This window comes from Xenopus laevis, chromosome 3L (assembly GCF_017654675.1).
Source record: "Xenopus laevis strain J_2021 chromosome 3L, Xenopus_laevis_v10.1, whole genome shotgun sequence".
NCBI lineage: Eukaryota > Metazoa > Chordata > Amphibia > Anura > Pipidae > Xenopus > Xenopus laevis.
In genome coordinates this window covers 21575900-21596072 of record NC_054375.1, presented here as the reverse complement: position 1 = coordinate 21596072, position 20173 = coordinate 21575900, and the positions used below count along the sequence as shown (strand labels likewise).

Here is a 20173-nt window from a genome sequence, read left to right as displayed (position 1 = left end):
AGGGGGTGATATCACTCCAACTTGCAGAACAGCACTAAAGAATGATTGAAGTTTATCAGAGCACAAGTCACATGACTTGGGGCAGCTGGGAAATTGACAATATGTCTAGCCCCATTTCAGATTTCAAAATTTAATATAAAAAAATCTGTTTGCTCTTTTGAGAAATAAATTTCAGTGCAGAATTCTGCTGGAGCAGCACTATTAACCGATTCATTTTGAAAAAAATGTTTTTTCCCATGACAGTATCCCTTTAAACTACTGTGCTATGTAGCTGTGTAATAAAATAAACTTTAAGTGAGGATGAAGCAGTTGACTGGATTTTTTGTGATAAGCCTCTGTCAGCTTCAGATACTGATTGTGGTCAAGACTACTTGTATCCTGACAGATCCGATGCTGTTTCCCTCACGTGCTTGCCTATTATGTGCTTGAAGCGCGCGATAGTGGGCTAGGATAACTAGTCTCAAATGCGCAACTGATCAAGACTAGGAACATTATTATGGCAGCACACATAGGTAGGGATTTAATCACTGAAGCTGCAGTTGGAAGCCTGCATACAGCTTGAAAACTGCCAGATACCACGCTGAATCGCCTATTTCAGTAGAAGTTGGCAAGAATAACATCTGCATGTCACAATGCCAACAGTTCAGTGGCATAGAATACTCATCTGTCCAGAAACATATCAAGGTACTTAATCAAAGTGATATTATATAAGCAAATAAGCTTAAAATGCTTAAAATGCACCCAAGCTATTGCATTCGGCATACCAATGCATATAAATATGCCAGTACAGGATTTGTTCAGGAAAGTTCCAAAAAACAGGAAGACCATCTGCCATAAACTCTATAATAATAAACAATACCTTGTATTTGATCAATCTTTATTGGGGGCAAAATAATCTTGTTGGGTTAAATTATGTTTAAATGATTTTTTTAGAAGATTATAGAAGGACCTCTTATCCAGAAGACCCCAGGTCCTGAGCATTCTGGATAACAGGTCCCATACTTATACATAAAAATATCTGTTGACTGCAGATCTTCATTAGTTTATGCACACATATAACTATGGCTATATATTAATCACTGCATTGCGTCAAGAAGTACACTGATCAGTAGAAAGCAGAGATGTAAACTAATAAGATTTATTTGATTGACTGCTATCTTTCACTTTTGATTCAGAGCAAGAAATTCGAGCTTTAAAGGAAAACTATACCCCCAAAATGAATACTTAAGCAACAGATAGTTTATATAAAATTGAATGACATATTAAAGAATCTTACCAAACTGGAATATATATTTACATAAATATTGCCCTTTTACATCTCTTGCCTTGAACCACCATTTCATGACTCTGTCTGTGCTGCCTCAGAGATCACCTGACCAGAAATACTACAACTAACACTAACTGTAACTGGAAGAAGTGAGGAAGCAAAAGGCAAAACCCTGTCTGTTAATTGGCTCATGTGACCTTACATGTGGTTTGTATGTGTGCACAGTGAATCTTACGATCTCAGGGGGCGGCCCTTATTTTTTAAAATGGCAATTTTCTATTTATGATTACCCAATGGCACATACTACTAAAAAAATATATTATTATGATAATGGTTCATTTACATGAAGCAGGGTTTTACACATGAGCTGTTTTACTCAGTATCTTTTAATAGAGACCTACATTGTTTGGGGGGTATAGTTTTCCTTTAACAGGATTCCTAAAGGACCGGTCCATTGCAAGAATGTGTTTAACAAGGCTATTAGTAAATAACACAGCTGTACAAAAGGAAACATTCATGTAACCAGTGAAAAGTACCACAATCTGTATGCAGACTGCCATGTTTTTTATCCAAAATGCCATTTTATTTCCCAACTTTCACAGTGGTGCAACTAGCCATGGGTGGGCCAAGTGTAAGATATACAACGCTCCCCTTCAATGCGTACCAGCATGTTCCTGGCACGTGTGTTGAAAAATTTCCCTCTGTGCTGCTGCAATATGAACCAAAGCTCTGGCAGGCCTTAAAGGGGTGTGGGCCCGGACTAGGGTTGCCACCTGCCCAGTATTTTACCAGCCTGGCCGGTAAAAATGATGGTTGATCCCTATGTTATTAACAGGAAAAAAAGATAAATATATAGGAAGGCCGGTATTTTTTTCAAGAAAAAGTGGCAACCCTAGCCTTGACAGGGTTTGACAGGACTGGTGGGACACCAGCACAAAACCTGGTGGGCCCCCGGACTTCGTGGGCCCTTGGCATTCATGGGTTCTGCCGGTCCAGACCTGTTCCCGGCACAATGACACTTCTGACCTCCCTACCTGGCCCATGGCTGCAAGAAGAAAAAGTTATGTGCGGGGGGACGGAGGGGGTTGCAGCTTGGGAAGGGAGTCAGAGGGGGCCTTTCCGGTTGACGCTGGGCCTGGGTGTGATCACAGTTATGCCACTGACATTCAATTATAATTTCAAAGTAGTGCATACTGCAACTAACATGCAATTCTTATCTAATAAAGTGGGTGTAAATTGCACTATTTAGTATGTGGCAATGCTTTAGCATAAACATTTGCAAGTCAGTTGCATGCGTAGGTGCAACTTCCTGAAAGTAGCACAGGTTAATTTACATACATGAACTTTGTACATGGGACATTCACTATGATTTGTTGTTGCGCCAGCGTCCGCTTCGCCGCACTTCTCCAGGCGTATTTTCTCCAGCGCTACGCAAATTCACTAAAATCCAATTCACAAAGCAAAGCAAAGTTACACTAGCGATGGTTAATTTGCATACGGCGCCAAATTCAAGTTACAATGGAGGTATATGTAGCAGCACTACACAAGCCTGGGAAACCTTCAAAACAGCAAATAAAATTTTTATTTTGCCCTACACATGTGCCCACTGTATAGTTAAGGTGCCATGAGTTAGGAAATGTAGGGGGGAAGGAGGCTAGCCCCAAAAAAATTTCTGATCTTTTTCAGCCTATCACCCATAAAAAATGAAACAACACCAGCGTTTTTTGGGACTTAGAAAAAATGTTTCCTTTTTTTGAAGCAATCCCTATCTACTCTATTGCACTTCGCCTGGTCTGAGGTGGCGAAGGAAGTCTGGTGTAAAAGGTAGCGTTCAGAACATTTCGCGCGTCAGTGAATTTGCGTAGTTACGTCCGTTGCGCAAATTCGCCAGGCATAAGGATGCGAATTAACACTAGCGAAGTTATGCCAGCGTCCGTTAGTGAATTGGCGAATTAATGAAAATGCGCTATGCTGGCGCATTCACGCTAGCGTTAGGCGCTTCGTCGTTTAGTGAATTTGCCCAATTGTACCTTATCCAGCATAGCAGAAGGTATCTGCTTTTTAGAGGAGGATGTATTGATTCAAGTACCAATAGTATTTATATAGCTCCAGGGTTGGACTGGGTCAGAGGGACACCAAGAAAAGGCCTGGCCAGATCCCTACCGGGAACTGTGGGTACTCCCCTCACTCCAATATTCATGGCCACCGAAGATATAAAGGTACGTGGGGGGAGGGTCGAGGAGCTCACATAGTTACATAGTTAAATTGGGTTGAAAAAAGACAAAGTCCATCAAGTTCAACCCCTCCAAATGAAAACCCAACATCCATACACACACCCCTCCCTACTTTTAATTAAAATTCTATATACCCATACCTATACCAACTATAGAGTTTAGTATCACAATAGCCTTTGATATTATGTCTGTCCAAAAAATCATCCAAGCCATTCTTAAAGGCATTAACTGAATCAGCCATCACAACATCACCCGGCAGTGCATTCCACAACCTCACTGTCCTGACTGTGAAGAACCCTCTACGTTGCTTCAAATGAAAGTTCTTTTCTTCTAGTCTAAAGGGGTGGCCTCTGGTATGGTGATCCTCTTTATTGGTAAAAAGGTCCCCTGCCATTTGTCACGACTGGGACAAGGAGGGCCATGACTAGTGAAGGGGACCCGCAACTGTGGTTGGGGGCCCCTGAGTTGGTAGCCCTGGTGGGCCCTGGACATCATATTCCGACACTTAATAGCCCAGATTTTGGCACATTGCACTGCATATATAAATGAGCCCTAAACGTTGAAAATCAGCTTGTGCTCCAAGCAGCACCTACATCAGGAGTGCCCATAGGAGGTCTGCTTTTAATGATGTTGTCCCATTATGATCTACAGCCATAAAATATTGTTAGCATCTGTTTCATGGACATATTACTTAAATATTGATTTATGAGAAAATGTATATTGCTATGTTAAACAAACAACTATTTTTTATGTAATCTTAACATAATAAAAAATATCTGAATGAAAAGCGTGAAACAGGAGGGTAATTCAGAAAAGCTGTTTTCTCTACTGATCACCAGCTAAAGGTCTATTGGTAGATCCCGATCTACCTTTTGGGCACCCCTGACCTAGATCCTAGATCAGAACCTTCAAGATACTCTATAATGTATATTCAATAAAAAAGAATATTTTGAAAGCCAATTAGGCAAAGAATTACCCTATAGAATTTTATTAATTAGCTATGGCCCATGTCCGTAAATTCATCGTATGATGAGTAAATCTGTAGTAGAAGTTAGGTGAGTGACATCAGGGGGACAGGGTTGATCTTTTTGGGGTTGCACATCTTTTTTTGTTTCTCCACAGAAGCACCAGTTGTCTTCAAAACGACCAGGATGAGGATTCCAGGGAGAATGTGAATTTGCCACAGCCAATCTCCTTGTTGTCTGCAATTAGGACACCAGTGAGGCGGTAATTGCCGTTGGCAAGCCAAGATGGGAGATCCACCTTAGGTAAAGTCAAAGTGGTGTCAGGGAGGGAATAAACACCCTGAAAAGAAAAAAATATATAATATTTATTAGAGGCGAAACCCAACTTCCTTCCCATTTTAGTGAAAGATGGAAATCCATTTATTTGTAAAGGAGAACATTTTTAAATGATTATTTCTATGTTGACCATTTTAGTAGCAACCAGGCTAGTTAGCTGCAGGAAGAATAATGAGGCCAAGCATTGAATGCACGCAGGCGCAAGTACTAGCACACGCACCCGCAAGAACGAGCACGCCAGTGTAGCATCTTGAGAAACTTCCAAATGTAGACCAAAACGTCCAACACACAGTAAAGATTTTTAGTTTTTTACAAGTTCCTATGAGTGCTGGCTTTTGTCAGTATGGTTTGTGCTGAACTACAATTCGGCAGCCAGGTTTTTTTTTTTTGTTTTTTTTATGTTTTCCTCTTTAAATATATGATATATATATATATATATATATATATATATATATATATATATATATATATATATATATATATATATATATATATATATATATATATATATATATATATATATATATCAATCAGGAACCGCTTGCACAGAATTTATGGTGAAACACCGTCTGCAAAATCATCTGCAAATTTGTTGCAAATCCATGCCTGCTGAATAAATTCGCCCATCACTACTCAGTTACACTTATGGGAGCTTGATCAAGGATTCATACAAACTTTCAAAATGGACCAGCACACCAATTCTTGTGAATATATCAACTTTTATTTATTCAACACTGTCTCCTTCTTGTCATTCACTGCATTTAGACTGCACTTAGTATTCCCTTCTCTCAAAAGATTTGCATGGTGAGAAACATTTAAACATGCAACAGATGTAACTTAAAACAAATGAATGGGATACTACCTGCAGGATCTTTACATTGCAAAGAAAAGGCACCATCCTATTCTCAGAAGGAGTGTGAGAATTCCTGATGACCTAGTGGTGCAGCGGGGACACCTGCTGCCTCCTCTTCTGTTGCGTGCCGACAAATACAAGAGGTCCTCTGCACTCAATCCATTATCAATATATTTAAGACATTGAGACATTTTGTGCATACAGCTACTAAAAAATGCCTTACCATTTAAACAAAACAGGGATTGTTTGTTCATATATTGCAATATATTTAAGCTGTTGCGCGCCGTTTGTATGTGATGTGTGCTCATGCCACTTCTGGGTTTTGACACATGCACTGTGTCTGACGTCATCTTGCTTGTCACGAATTTCAAATATTTAAAAGCACCACGTTCCTATTCTAATCATCAAACGTGGGTCTGTTTCCTAATAGTTCCTGGGTGCTTTTATTGTTCTGATCTCTGTTCTTTGACCCTTAACAACCCCAATCTTGAAAGTCTACCTTCATAGTTTACTACTACCAAATCGCATGACCCAAAACTGCAATGCATAGTCAAAGAGAGGCCTAGCCAGGGATGAAAGGTCCATTTTTCATATTCAGGACTTTTCTTCACAGCAATTATAAAATTAGACCCATAATCAAAAAAACATTCAGTGTTTCTTTGATCCTATCATCCCATAAAACTTACTTCTTTAAAGGGACAGTGGCAGGGAAGGCCATAGGTATGCAGAGGCTCTGGACATTGTTGTCCTGGTGGAAATATAGTATCAATCAGTTCACAGACATTGTCATAGGTGCAGCTCCCTATGTTGTCAAGGCAAGGGACCTTCATCCATTCACCCAGTAGCTCCTTTTCGGCAGTGATAATGACCTTGAGTTGGGAAATGGAAAAATTAAACAAAGGTTAAATTGGGAGGTAACAAATATTAAACAAACTACAAAATGTCATAAGATAACCCAACATTTTAGTTCCTCATTTAGCCATGAGATCAGTGAAGTAAAATGTATTAGGAGATGGCAATCGCCAAGTTGCCTATCGGCCTTAGCAGGATACATGGACAGTGCTAACAAGTTAATTATGCATTTTGGTAAAAAGAAGACATCAGGACAAAAACTGCAATGGGCTCTGTTTTACAGCATATTATTGAGATTATTATTGTGTTGGGGGACTTTTCCTCTGTGTAAAATTATCACAATGACATCAGCCTGCAATAGCCATATTGTCAAAGTCAGGTCGGATGGGGAGCACAGTGAGAAGATGGTACTCCTACCATTTCTTATTTTCCAGGGTCATCAGCGGTCAACATCGGAAAAATCCTGTCCGACAAGGACATTGATGCAGTCCTCATCTATCAGGTCTCAATAGGCTTAATCTATGATCCGAAAATTGGCCCTAGGTTCCAGATCCATGTGTTTGGAAGGGTCATTGATGACCATCTTAAGGTGAGACTACAAATTTTCTACTCGGTAATTAAAACCACAGAGTAGGTACTAACTTGAGCCTACTAGATTAGAACAGGGACTCCATAACTTTTTCTTTTGCTTAATAAGGTCAAATGTTTGGCAATGAATTATTCTGATTTAGATATTTTTTCATGGAGGCAATAAAACACGTATAGAACACTCTCTGCAGACAACTGTAAACTAATCTCTAATTTTAGAAGGGATTTTTTGGACCTAGGTCATGACTGTGATTAGCACCTGTGTGCTATGTGCTAATAGCACACAATGGGGCTCATTTATAAACACTGGGCAAATTTGCACCTGGGCAGTAACCCATAGCAACCAATCAGTGAGTGGCTTTTTTTAGCCAGCTGCAGGTTGAGCAATGTAAGCAGGCCTCTGATTGGTTGCCATGGGATACTGCCCAGGTGCAAATTTGCCCAGTGTTTATAAATGAGCCCCTATGTTTTTTATCAAGTCAAACCAATTATCTTCTTCTTTTTCTCTATAAAAATACATGTTCAGTAAAAGATACATGTTCAACTTTTATTGAACATGTATTGGCCAATGTAAATTAGGTAGAAGCAGGCAGTTCCCTGATCTTTTTGTGTAATAATGGCACAACGGCCAGGTTTGTGAGGATTCCCTCCTTTCCTGCAAGTTTATTTATTTCTGGTGCTATGTTCTTTTTCTGTAAAAAGACTTTAGAAGCAGTGTCAGGTCACCCCGGCAGTCCTTGAACACTGCTGGCATGTAAAGTAGTTTGAGTACTTATTCCTGCTCTTTTCAACATTACCTTTATTGGGGAAGTCAATGGCACTTTGGTTTCAAGAACTGTAGAAACAGTCAGGTCTCCAGGGATGTTAATGGGGTCGGGAATAAGAGAGAGGCTTTTGATTTTGGCAGAAAGGCTTTCTCCATCACAGTTGGACCAGGAGAAACCATTGACCTGCAAAGAAAAGAGAAAAGGGTAGGGAGGATAAGAAATACAGTATGACAGACTCAAGGCTGTGGTGCTTGTTATTCTTCAACTCCCAGTATCACCAAAGTAGCTGTTTGTGCTTTTTGATCATCAAACTCAGGATAGTATTATTCTTGGCTTTATCACTCACTACTGTGTATGGTATTATCAGATCACATTCCTAACCATGATGTCAACAGTGCAAAGAAAATTTCTATGCAATCCCTTTTGAACAGTCCACGTGTTGGAATATAAAAGCAAATATTTAATACACCAGGGTCTGTATTTTCAGACCTCGTTTCAATAGTTATATAACTAACAAAACCAGCCCCTTACAAACACCCTCTGCCAAAAAATTTTCACAAACGTTGTAAAGGAAATGCTTAACCATTTGGGGGTGTCAGATTGTTAGGCAACCAATAGCAATTACAATAACTAACCTCAGACCCCAGCAAGTTCTTCTCTTCTCTTCTCTTAGGTATTACTTACCTAATGGTGGTGCTTCCTACAATTGTACTCTATGCCAGTGCAGTTTTCAGTAAAGAGGAGCACTTGCCCAGAGATTAAAGTTAGAAATTATAACAACAACAAATTGGCACTAGAGATGTCGCGAACTGTTCGCCGGCGAACTTGTTCGCGCGAACATCGGGTGTTCGCGCTCGCCGGAAGTTCGCGAACGTCGCGCGACGTTCGCCATTTTGGGTTCGCCATTGTTGGCGCTTTTTTTTGCCCTCTCACCCCAGACCAGCAGGTACATGGCAGCCAATCAGGAAGCTCTCCCCTGGACCACTCCCCTTCCCTATAAAAACCGAAGCCCTGCAGCGTTTTTTCACTCTGCCTGTGTGTGCTGAAGAGATAGTGTAGGGAGAGAGCTGCTGCCTGTTAGTGATTTCAGGGACAGTTGAAAGTTTGCTGGCTAGTAATCGTTTTGATACTGCTCTGTTATTGGAGGGACAGAAGTCTGCAGGGGTTTGAGGGACATTTAAGCTTAGGTAGCTTTGCTGGCTAGTAATCTACCTTCTACTGCAGTGCTCTGTATGTAGCTGCAGTGGGCAGCTGTCCTGCTTCTGATCTCATCTGCTGACTGCTGCAATAGCAATAGTCCTTGTAAGGACTGCTTTTATTTATTTTTTTGTTGTTTTACTACTACTACTACTACTACTACTACTACTACTACTATAAGAGCCCAGTGCTATTAGTCTAGCAGTGTTGGGGAGTGGGACTGGTGTGCTAATCTGCTGCTCCTAGTAGTTCAGCAGCACCAACTTTAATTTTTTTTTTTAATATTCATTCTTTTTTTATTTAACTTTTTTTTATTTTACTATCGCTGTAGTAGTGTATAAGTTGACCTTTTAGGCATTATTTGCCCTGTAGGCATTTTTTGCCCAGTGTGTTATTCAACCAACTGCTATCTAGCTGTGTGCCCGTGTTCACATTCTGTCTAAATATCCATAATATTACCGTCTCCAGAAAAAACACCGGAGTGACTTTTTTCAAGCAGCCATAATAAATTTTACGTAATCCGTATCCATCGCTGTAGTAGTGTATAAGTTGACCTTTTAGGCATTATTTGCCCTGTAGGCATTTTTTGCCCAGTGTGTTATTCAACCAACTGCTATCTAGCTGTGTGCCCGTGTTCACATTCTGTCTAAATATCCATAATATTACCGTCTCCAGAAAAAACACCGGAGTGACTTTTTTTCAAGCAGCATTCTTATATTTTACGTAATCCGTATCCACCGCTGTGTATACGTTGACCTTGTAGGCATTATTTGCCCTGTAGGCATTTTTTGCCCAGTGTGTTATTCAACCAACTGCTATCTAGCTGTGTGCCCGTGTTCACATTCTGTCTAAATATCCATAATATTACCGTCTCCAGAAAAAACACCGGAGTGACTTTTTTTCAAGCAGCATTCTTATATTTTACGTAATCCGTATCCACCGCTGTGTATACGTTGACCTTGTAGGCATTATTTGCCCTGTAGGCATTTTTTGCCCAGTGTGTTATTCAACCAACTGCTATCTAGCTGTGTGCCCGTGTTCACATTCTGTCTAAATATCCATAATATTACCGTCTCCAGAAAAAACACCGGAGTGACTTTTTTTCAAGCAGCATTCTTATATTTTACGTAATCCGTATCCACCGCTGTGTATACGTTGACCTTTTAGGCATTATTTGCCCTGTAGGCATTTTTTGCCCAGTGTGTTATTCAACCAACTGCTATCTAGCTGTGTGCCCGTGTTCACATTCTGTCTAAATATCCATAATATTACCGTCTCCAGAAAAAACACCGGAGTGACTTTTTTTCAAGCAGCATTCTTATATTTTACGTAATCCGTATCCACCGCTGTGTATACGTTGACCTTTTAGGCATTATTTGCCCTGTAGGCATTTTTTGCCCAGTGTGTTATTCAACCAACTGCTATCTAGCTGTGTGACCGTGTTCACATTCTGTCTAAATATCCATAATATTACCGTCTCCAGAAAAAACACCGGAGTGACTTTTTTTCAAGCAGCATTCTTATATTTTACGTAATCCGTATCCACCGCTGTGTATACGTTGACCTTTTAGGCATTATTTGCACAGTGTTTTCTTCAAACCGCCATCTAGCTGTGTGAGCTTGTTCACATTTTGTCTAAATATTGATAATATTATCGTCTCTAGAAAAACCACTTGAGTTACTTTTTTTCAAGCAGCATTCATATATTTTACGTAATCCGTATCCACCGCTGTGTATACGTTGACCTTGTAGGCATTATTTGCACACTGTTTTCTTCAAACTGCCATCTAGCTGTGTGTATTATCGTTTCCAGAAAAACCAACTGAGTTTTTGTTGTTGTTGTTTTTTTAAAAATAATGCCAGGCAAAGGCAGGCCGCCACGCAGAGGCCGTGCTAGGGCCGTGCTGCTATGCAATCCTGTGGCCCTAGCAAATTGCCCAGTTTTAAAAAGCCAATGACCCTGAACTCCCAAAATGCTGAAGAGGTAGTTGACTGGCTTACACAGCACACCCCATCCTCTACCGTTTCTAACTTTACCACAACATCCTCCTCATCCTCCACTGCTATGGCCACCCCACGTAACACTTCCTCCACCACCGGTGCCCCTTCTTCACTGGGGTCAGAGGAGTTATTTTCCCATGAGTTTCTTGAACTGAGTAATGCGCAACCATTATTGCCAGAAGAAGATGAAGGAGATGAGGACCTTACACCAGATTTAATTCTGGCAGAGAACACGATAGAGATGGACATAATGAGTGATGAGGAGGAGGTCCCCGCTGCTGCTTCCTTCTGTGATGTGTCAGAAGAAATTGATGCATCTGAGGAGAATGATGATGAGGAGATTGATGTTTTGTGGGTGCCTAGTAGAAGAGAGCAAGAGGAGGGTAGTTCAGATGGAGAGACGGAGAGTCAGAGAGGCAGTAGGAGAATAAGACCTAGAAGAAGCAGGGAGGACAGCCCGCAGGGATCAGTAGGGCAACAACATGTATCGGCACCTGTGTTCAGCCGGCCAACGCACCCGCCATTGCCGCCAATACCGCCAACTCCGCCAACTTCTACTGTTACCGCCAGATCGCACACTTCCAAAAAGTCAGCAGTGTGGGATTTTTTTAATGTGTGTGCCTCTGACAAAAGCATTGTAATTTGCAATGAGTGCAGTCAGAAACTGAGCCTTGGTAAGCCCAACAGCCACATAGGTACAACTTCTATGCGAAGGCACATGAGCGGCAAGCACAAAGCACTTTGGGAGCAACACCTCAAAGGCAACAGGCAAACTAAAAGCCACACTCCTTCTGGTCCAGCATCTTACTGCTCTACCTCTGCTCTCCTTGACCCGTCTGAACCACCCTCCACTCCGCCTTCCACCTTGACCACCTGTTCCCATTCCCAGTCATCTGCCACCAGCCAAGTTTCTGTGAAGGCCATGTTTGAGCGTAAGAAGCCAATGTCTGACTGTCACCCCCTTGCGCGGCGTCTGACAGCTGGCTTGTCTGCACTCTTAGCCCGCCAGCTTTTACCATACCAGCTGGTGGACTCTGAGGCCTTCCGCAAATTTGTAGCAATTGGGACACCGCAGTGGAAGGTACCCAGCCGCAATTTTTTTTCTAAAAAGGGAATACCACACCTGTACCAACATGTGCAGAGCCAAGTTACCGCATCTCTGTCACTTAGTGTTGGGCCAAAGGTCCATATGACTACTGACGCATGGTCCTCCAAGCATGGTCAGGGCAGGTATGTCACCTACACTGCCCACTGGGTGAACTTGGTAATGGCTGGGAAGCAGGGAATGGGTAGCTCAACAACAACAGTGGAGTTGGTGTCACCGCCACGGATTGCACGCGGTTCTGCCACCACCTCTACTCCTCCATCGCTCTCTACCTCGTCTTCTTCTTCTTCTTCTTACTCTGCTGCTGGGTCCTCCTTCTCCTCCTCCACACCTGTGCACCCCCAGCTCCCCCTAGGCTATTCGACGTGCCAGGTACGCCGTTGTCACGCTGTCTTGGGGATGACGTGCCTGGAAAGCAAAAACCATACCGGATCTGTACTCCTGTCATCTCTGCAGTCACAGGCCGATCGGTGGCTGACCCCACACCAACTGCAGATCGGAAAAGTGGTGTGTGACAATGGAAGCAATCTGTTGGCAGCGTTGAGACTAGGCAATTTAACACATGTGCCCTGCATGGCACATGTGTTAAATTTAATAGTCCAACGTTTTGTCTCCAAGTACCCAGGATTCCAGGACGTTCTCACCCAGTCCAGAAAGGTGTCGGCCCATTTCAGGCGTTCCTACACAGCCATGGCACGCCTTGCTGACATTCAGCAGCGCTACAACATGCCAGTCAGGCGTTTGATTTCTGACAGCCAGACTCGCTGGAATTCAACGCTCCTTATGTTGGAACGTCTGCTGCAACAACAAAGGGCCGTCAACGAGTACCTTTTTGAACTGGGTGGTAGGACTGGATCTGCACAGCTGGGGATTTTTTTCCCCCGTTACTGGGTGCTTATGCGCGATGCCTGCAGGCTCATGCGACCTTTTGAAGAGGTGACAAATATGGTCAGTCGCACCGAAGGCACCATCAGCGACCTAATACCCTTCGCTTTATTCCTGGAGCGTGCCGTGCGACGAGTGACAGATGAGGCTGTAGACCAGCGTGACGAGGAGCTGGAAGCGCACGATTTCTGGTCGGAATCACCAGAACGAACCCAGGCACCTGCTGCAACGCAGGGAGAGGTGCCAGAAGTGGAGTCAGAGGAGGAAGGTGGCTTTGTGGAGGAGGAGGAGGAGGACCAACAGGAGCAGGCTTCCCAGGGGGCTAGTGGTGACCTTTTGGGGACCCCTGGTCTTGTACGTGGCTGGGGGGAGGAGACCGTGGATGATGCAGTCCTTGATAATGAGGAAGCGGAGATGGATAGCTCTGCATCCAACCTTGTGAGAATGGGGTCTTTCATGCTGTCATGCCTGTTGAAGGACCCCCGTATCAAGAGGCTTAAGGAGAAGGACCTGTACTGGGTCGCAACGCTACTAGACCCTCGGTACAAGCATAAAGTGTCAGAAATGTTACCAACATACCACAAGTCCGAAAAGATGCGGCATTTACAAACCAGCCTGCAAAACATGTTGTACAATGCTTTTAAGGGTGATGTCACTTCAGGAACTCATCAACATTCCAGGGGCAGAGGTGCCAGTAATCCTGCCACGAGCACACCTGCAAGGACAAAGCCCTTTGGCCAGTCTGTAACGTCAGACATGCAAATGTTTTTCTGTCCAAGGCAGCGCCACAACCCTTCTGGATCCACCCTCAAAGAACGCCTCGACCGGCAGGTAGCGGACTACCTGGCATTAACTGCAGATATCGACACTCTGAGGAGCGATGAACCCCTGGACTACTGGGTGCGCAGGCTTGATCTGTGGCCAGAGCTGTCACAATTTGCCATGAACCTCTTGTCTTGCCCAGCCTCAAGTGTGCTCTCAGAAAGGACCTTCAGTGCAGCAGGAGGGATTGTAACTGAGAAGAGAACTCGCCTAGGTCACAAAAGTGTCGATTACCTGACCTTTATTAAAATGAATGAGGGGTGGATCTCGGAGGGTTACTGCACGCCGGAAGACTTGTTCTGACTTCTATGCAGCTGTCCTTCTCTTCAAGCCTCATGACTCCACACACAGCTGTCCTTTAGCGTCCTCCTCCCTCCGCCACCGTTACAAACTAGGGTGCAAACCCTACTGGTTTAATTTTTTCTGGCCTCTGTGCTTCAGTGGCTGCAACCAAAAAAACTGGGCAAACAATGTCTACAAGGTCAACGTATGGCGAAAAATGACTATTTTCAGCATTTATATGGCATATTTTTTCTGGCAACTGTGCTTCAGTGGCTGCGTCCAAAAAAATGCATATTTTCTGCATTTATATGGCATAATTTTTCTGGCCTCTGTGCTTCAGTGGCTGCAACCAAAAAAATGCATATTTTCTGCATTTATATGGCATAATTTTTCTGGCCTCTGTGCTTCAGTGGCTGCAACCAAAAAAATTTATATTTTCTGCATTTATATGGCATAATTTTTCTGTCAACTGTGCTTCAGTGGCTGCGACCAAAAAAATGCATATTTTCTGCATTTATATGACATAATTTTTCTGTCAACTGTGCTTCAGTGGCTGCAACCAAAAAAATTTATATTTTCTGCATTTATATGGCATATTTTTTCTGGCAACTGTGCTTCAGTGGCTGCAACCAAAAAAATTTATATTTTCTGCATTTATATGGCATAATTTTTCTGTCAACTGTGCTTCAGTGGCTGCGACCAAAAAAATGCATATTTTCTGCATTTATATGACATAATTTTTCTGGCCTCTGTGCTTCAGTGGCTGCAACCAAAAAAATTTATATTTTCTGCATTTATATGGCATAATTTTTCTGTCAACTGTGCTTCAGTGGCTGCGACCAAAAAAATGCATATTTTCTGCATTTATATGGCATATTTTTTATGGCCTCTGTGCTTCAGTGTCTGCGACAAAAAAAATGTATATTGTTAGCATTTATATGGCATATTTTTCCTGGCCTCTGTGCTGCAGTGGCTGCGACAAAAAAAAAATAATATTGTTTGCATTTATATGGCATATTTTTTCTGGCCTCTGTGCTGCAGTGGCTGCGACAAAAAAAAATTAATATTGTTTGCATTTATATGGCATATTTTTCTGGCCTCTGTGCTGCAGTGGCTGCCACAAAAAAAAATTAATATTTTCAGCATTTATATGGCATATTGTTTCTGGACTTCTGGTTCAGTGGCTGCGACAAAAAAAACATAATTTTTCAGGAAAGTACACATGCCTAATTTTTCAGGGTTCTGCAACAGTGGCAAAATCGCATCTTTTATGGTCACCGCAGGTGATCAATAAAGTAGACCAAAACTGGGCCCACACTGCAGAATCTGTGTTTTTTGGTTCACTTCACTGTACATTGAATTACCTCTGCCTGACCGTGCACGTGCGCACAAGCACGGTGACTGCTAAACACACCACTACAGAAATATTGCCACCAACAGGACGAACATCCTGGAGGTGACAAGCAACTAGTAATTAAAAACTATTATTTGCTCACTTGACGGTATCATTCATTAAAGCTCTTTGCGTCTTTTTGCGTTGCAGTAAGCACCGCGTTTCGTCTTTGCGTGTGAACAGGCTGTAACTTTTACACGACTTGATTGGCATGTAGACGCCGGACGTTTTAAAGCATTTTATTACACAGGTTTAGAAATGTAGTGTGATTTCTGCCCTTTACAGCACAAAACGCAGCGCTGTGTCAACAATGGATTTTTTAGAAACATTTTTGCCCATGATCCCCCTCTGGCATGCCACTGTCCAGGTCGTTGCACCCTTTAAACAACTTTAAAATCATTTTTCTGGCCAGAAATGTCTTTTCTAGATGTTAAAGTTCGCCTTCCCATTGAAGTCTATGGGGTTCGCGAACCGTTCGCGAACCGCTCGCATTTTTGCGCAAGTTCGCGAATATGTTCGCGAACTTTTTTTCCGACGTTCGCTACATCCCTAATTGGCACCCCCCCTGATAAGCATTTCTTTGTTCTTAAAATAAAAGAGACTAAACTTAGAAATCAATGGGCACACCAAGTTGTTGGGCTCCAACCAGAGATTCTCATTGCTCTGCCCATACTCCTCTTCCTTAAAAAAACAAGAAAAAAGAAAGGTACCACCCTAGTGTATGTTTGTTGTGAGTGCTGCTCTACAATTTTTTAGCACCCACTGGCCACCCTGTGAATGGGTTTAGAATCGGTACAGGCATTAACTGCATGGTCGGGAAAAGATGGCAGTATGGTGCACAGTATAAAGTATTCCTCCTGGCTGGTATAGAAGAGAACTGTCCCAGGGTACAAGTTGTGGTACTAGAATCAATAGGGAGTGCCCAACTATTTTCCACGCACCCAGGGATTTCAGGTTTCCTGCTCCTATACAGGGGGAGCAGTTTAATTAAAAAAAAAAAAGTCCAACCAAACTAGAATCCACGATTGAACCTTATTTATTAGAAAAGCATGATTTAATCAGATCAGGGACAAACAAGGAAAAATTGAGCAAAAATCCTAATTGTATGATATTCTCTGAGTTTTTTCCAGAATCACTTGATTTATTTGGGCTTTTTCCCGAAAAACCCACATTTCTGATTTTTGCCCGAAAAGTCTGAAATAGTTGGATTTTCTGGCTAATTCCAGCGCAGACCACCAAACTTCCAAATAGGGACCTTTCCCATTGACTCATACAACCTCGGCAGGTCTGAGATGCTGGATTTTTTGAAACCTTGGGGTTTAATAAATCCCAAAAAATTTGAGGTTTTTCCCCTAATAAAAAATTGGATTTTATAGTTAAAAAAAACCTAAACATTTTCGAGTTTTTGGCATTTAGACTATAATAAATAACCCCCTTAAATGTTTGCATTGCTGTGCGTGACTCCCTGTATTTAAAGGGTTCATTGCTTGAGGCATTAACCCTTTCCGTGCCATATATCATCAAATCTACAGAGCTGGCACAAATATACCTTCATTCCAGTGCAGTAGAATTTTTATGTTTCCTGTTCTAATTTAATATATTGCAGCACTTACCGAGAGAAGCCTCCAGTCGTACAGTGATCCTGCTGCTGCTGCTTCTGATGTGAATGGTTCCAGCGCTGCAAAGGTTAACAGGAAGCAAAACAAAAGCTGAGCCATTTTTTCAGCAGCAAGTCTGGTCTAGTAAGGGAGGGAGTAATGTTCAGCAGAGGGGCTGCTGCAGTTTGAACCTGTTTCGTCTCTTTTGCTGTTGTAGGTTTCTCCTTATTTATACACAAGCTCCTGTATTTCCACAGCAAATAACACGGCCACTTATCTGCTGATGAGGATGGAATAACAGCCTACAAGGAGACAAACAACTATATACTGCAGCCAGGATTTTCAGGCATCAGCCTATCCCCAGTGGGACGATCACATGACAGGTTTGTCAGGCAGACTGGATAGTAATATTGTCATCATGTGACCAGAAGAACTACAGCTCTTCTAAACTTAGAGTGCACTATTGCTGCTCTCTGCTGGTAGAAAAAGGGTTGATTATTTTATATGTTGCCCATAATATAGTGAATAAATTACCCCCTCTTGTAAAATATAAGGATATTATAAGTTACCGAGGAGTTTCATGACCATATAAAAACACGAGGCCGAAGGCCGAGTGTTTTTATACAGGTCATGGAACTCCGAGGTAACTTCTAATATCCTCATATTTTGCAACTGGGGGTACTTTATTTATTATAATACACAAATTTCAGTGAGTCATGTGACAGAAATTACATCACAACTCACCGTTTATAACTGATGACATCAGAACTCACCGTTTATAAGGATATAATTTACAGGATATTCATGGCTTTTATGTATTATATAAATATATTGCAGTATTTTAAAGGGTGGTCCACCTTTAAGATAACTTTTAATATGTTATAGAATGGACATTTTTAAGCAACTTTTCAATTGGTCTTCATTATTTATTTTCTATAGTTGTTTTTATTTATCTGCTGACTCTTTCCAGCTTTCAGATAGGGGTCAGTGACCCAATCTAAAAACAAATGCTCTGTAAGGCTACACATGTATTGTTATTGCTACTTTTTATCACTCATCTTTCTATTCAGGCCTCTCCTATTCATATTCAGTGCATGGTTGCTAGGGTAATTTGGACCTATTTTTTGTTGCTGAAACTGCAAATGGAGAGCTGCTGAATAAAAAGCTAAAAATTAAAACCAATTGCAAATTGTCTCTGAATATCACTCTCTACATTATACTAAAATTTAAGTCAAAGATGAGTCATGCCCTGTTAAAAGAATGACGCGGTTAACTGCATCATCTCCAGGAACATCCCTATTGGGTTCAAGCGTCTACCACCTCAGATCCAGGTGAGGGAAGTTTAAAGTACTGCTACAGCGGGAATTAGACGCTACTGCTAATAGGATTACTGCAGATCTCACTAAACAAGTGGCCAAGCTAGGCCAACGCATTAATGATGCAGATGCTAAAATTGATGACATTATTACTGTAATAGACTCCCATGAGCAGGATGTCATTTCTCTTCAAACCCAACTCAAGGAGGCATTAGATCGGATCGAAGATGCCAATAATAGATCACGATGCAACAACTTGCGTATCAGGGGCCTTCCGGGAATCTATAGTGGACCTCATTCACAGAGGTCATGTTCATCTCTGACCTGAAGATTGGTGATTTTTATCTGCCAACTGGTTTGGAGTCCTAATCGGCTCCGGATATCAGATGAGGATTCCCAATGTGTCTACTTCTCCACCACAGTTTAATGTTGGAACGCTTAGTTCTCATTTTACCATGCTTTTATATGGTCTCTACAGTTGAATTTACATTTATCCTTGACTAATTCGGAGATGGGCTTTTCTTATCCTAGTAACTCACATGGACCGAGATCAGCACTTTCATCATGTCTACGGGCTGGTTTATGACTTCCCCCCCTTTGGAAGTGAGTCCTTCAAGGCCTAGTGTGTCGGACCCTGGTAGGTCGGCTGAGGAAGACTCATTTTTCCCTGAACGCAATCAGGCAAATTTGGCTGCATTATTGTTGTTTTTTGTTCAGTTGTGTATTTTATATTGTTTTGACAAAACCTTAGTACTTTTGTTCAGCTGCTTAGTACCTAGTCAGGGGTATAGTAGGCATTTACTGTTTACTGGAGGATGTATATTTCTAATGGGTTTGGCAAGGGCACTAGAGGTTTGGGGTAGAATGCTACAGGTAATATCTTTAGCTATATATATGGAGGTGTCCAATGGCGCTTAAAGTATTGAGTTTAAATGTCCAGGGGTTTAACTCCCCAATGAAAAGGTCCAAAGCTTTTTCTTATTTCTCTTCCCAGAAAGTAGATATAGTCTGTCTACAGGAGACTCATTTCTTGCATTCATCCTATCCGAAGTACTTACATAAAAGATTCCCTAATGTATTGTTAGCTACCAGTTGTACTAAAACAAAAGGAGTTGCACTGTGTTTTCACTCTCGCTTAACTGTTTTGGTAAATAAGACAATTATTGACCCTGATGGTCGCTATATCATAGCTTTGGTTCATATAGTGGAGATACATTTTATTGTAGTGACCTATTATACACCAAATACGGACCAGCTACAATTTTTATCGGCCTTACTTGATCTTTGTTCTCAACACCAACAGGGTCAAATGATCATCTTGGGAGATTCAAATTTAGTTTGGGACCAACATTTAGACCGGTTATTTATAGCTAGATCCCCAAGTACTATCCGACCCAGGAAAGATTCCATTGCTCTTAAGAAGCTTCTGGAATCTTATGGTCTAATTGATGCATGGAGGGAATGTAACCCGAATACGTGGCAGTTTTCCCATTATTTTGCCCCGCATAAATTGTCGTCTTGCATCGATCACATCTTTCTGACCCCGGCCCTCCTACCATCCCTTAGGGCAGCTAAAATTTATAATATAAGCTCGTCTGACCATTGCCCAGTAAGCCATAATTTTTCCATATTATTGGACGGCTCCAGTACCAGAGTCTGGAGGCTCAATGAGTCCCTTTTGAGTATGCCGGCAGTGGTGAAAGATGTTAGGG

At 41.9% G+C, this 20173-nt stretch overlaps 1 protein-coding gene across 1 annotated transcript; it reads right to left on the bottom strand.

Moving 5' to 3' along the window:
* Positions 1-860: 860 nt before the first annotated feature.
* Positions 861-17391, bottom strand: gm2a.L (GM2 ganglioside activator L homeolog). Its single transcript, NM_001096779.1, has 4 exons — positions 17161-17391; positions 7893-8045; positions 6342-6524; positions 861-4806 (listed from the first exon to the last, which is right to left on the bottom strand). The coding sequence occupies exons 1-4, from the start codon at positions 17263-17265 to the stop codon at positions 4639-4641; spliced, it is 609 nt and encodes a 202-aa protein (NP_001090248.1). The 5' UTR covers positions 17266-17391; the 3' UTR covers positions 861-4638.
* Positions 17392-20173: the final 2782 nt, after the last annotated feature.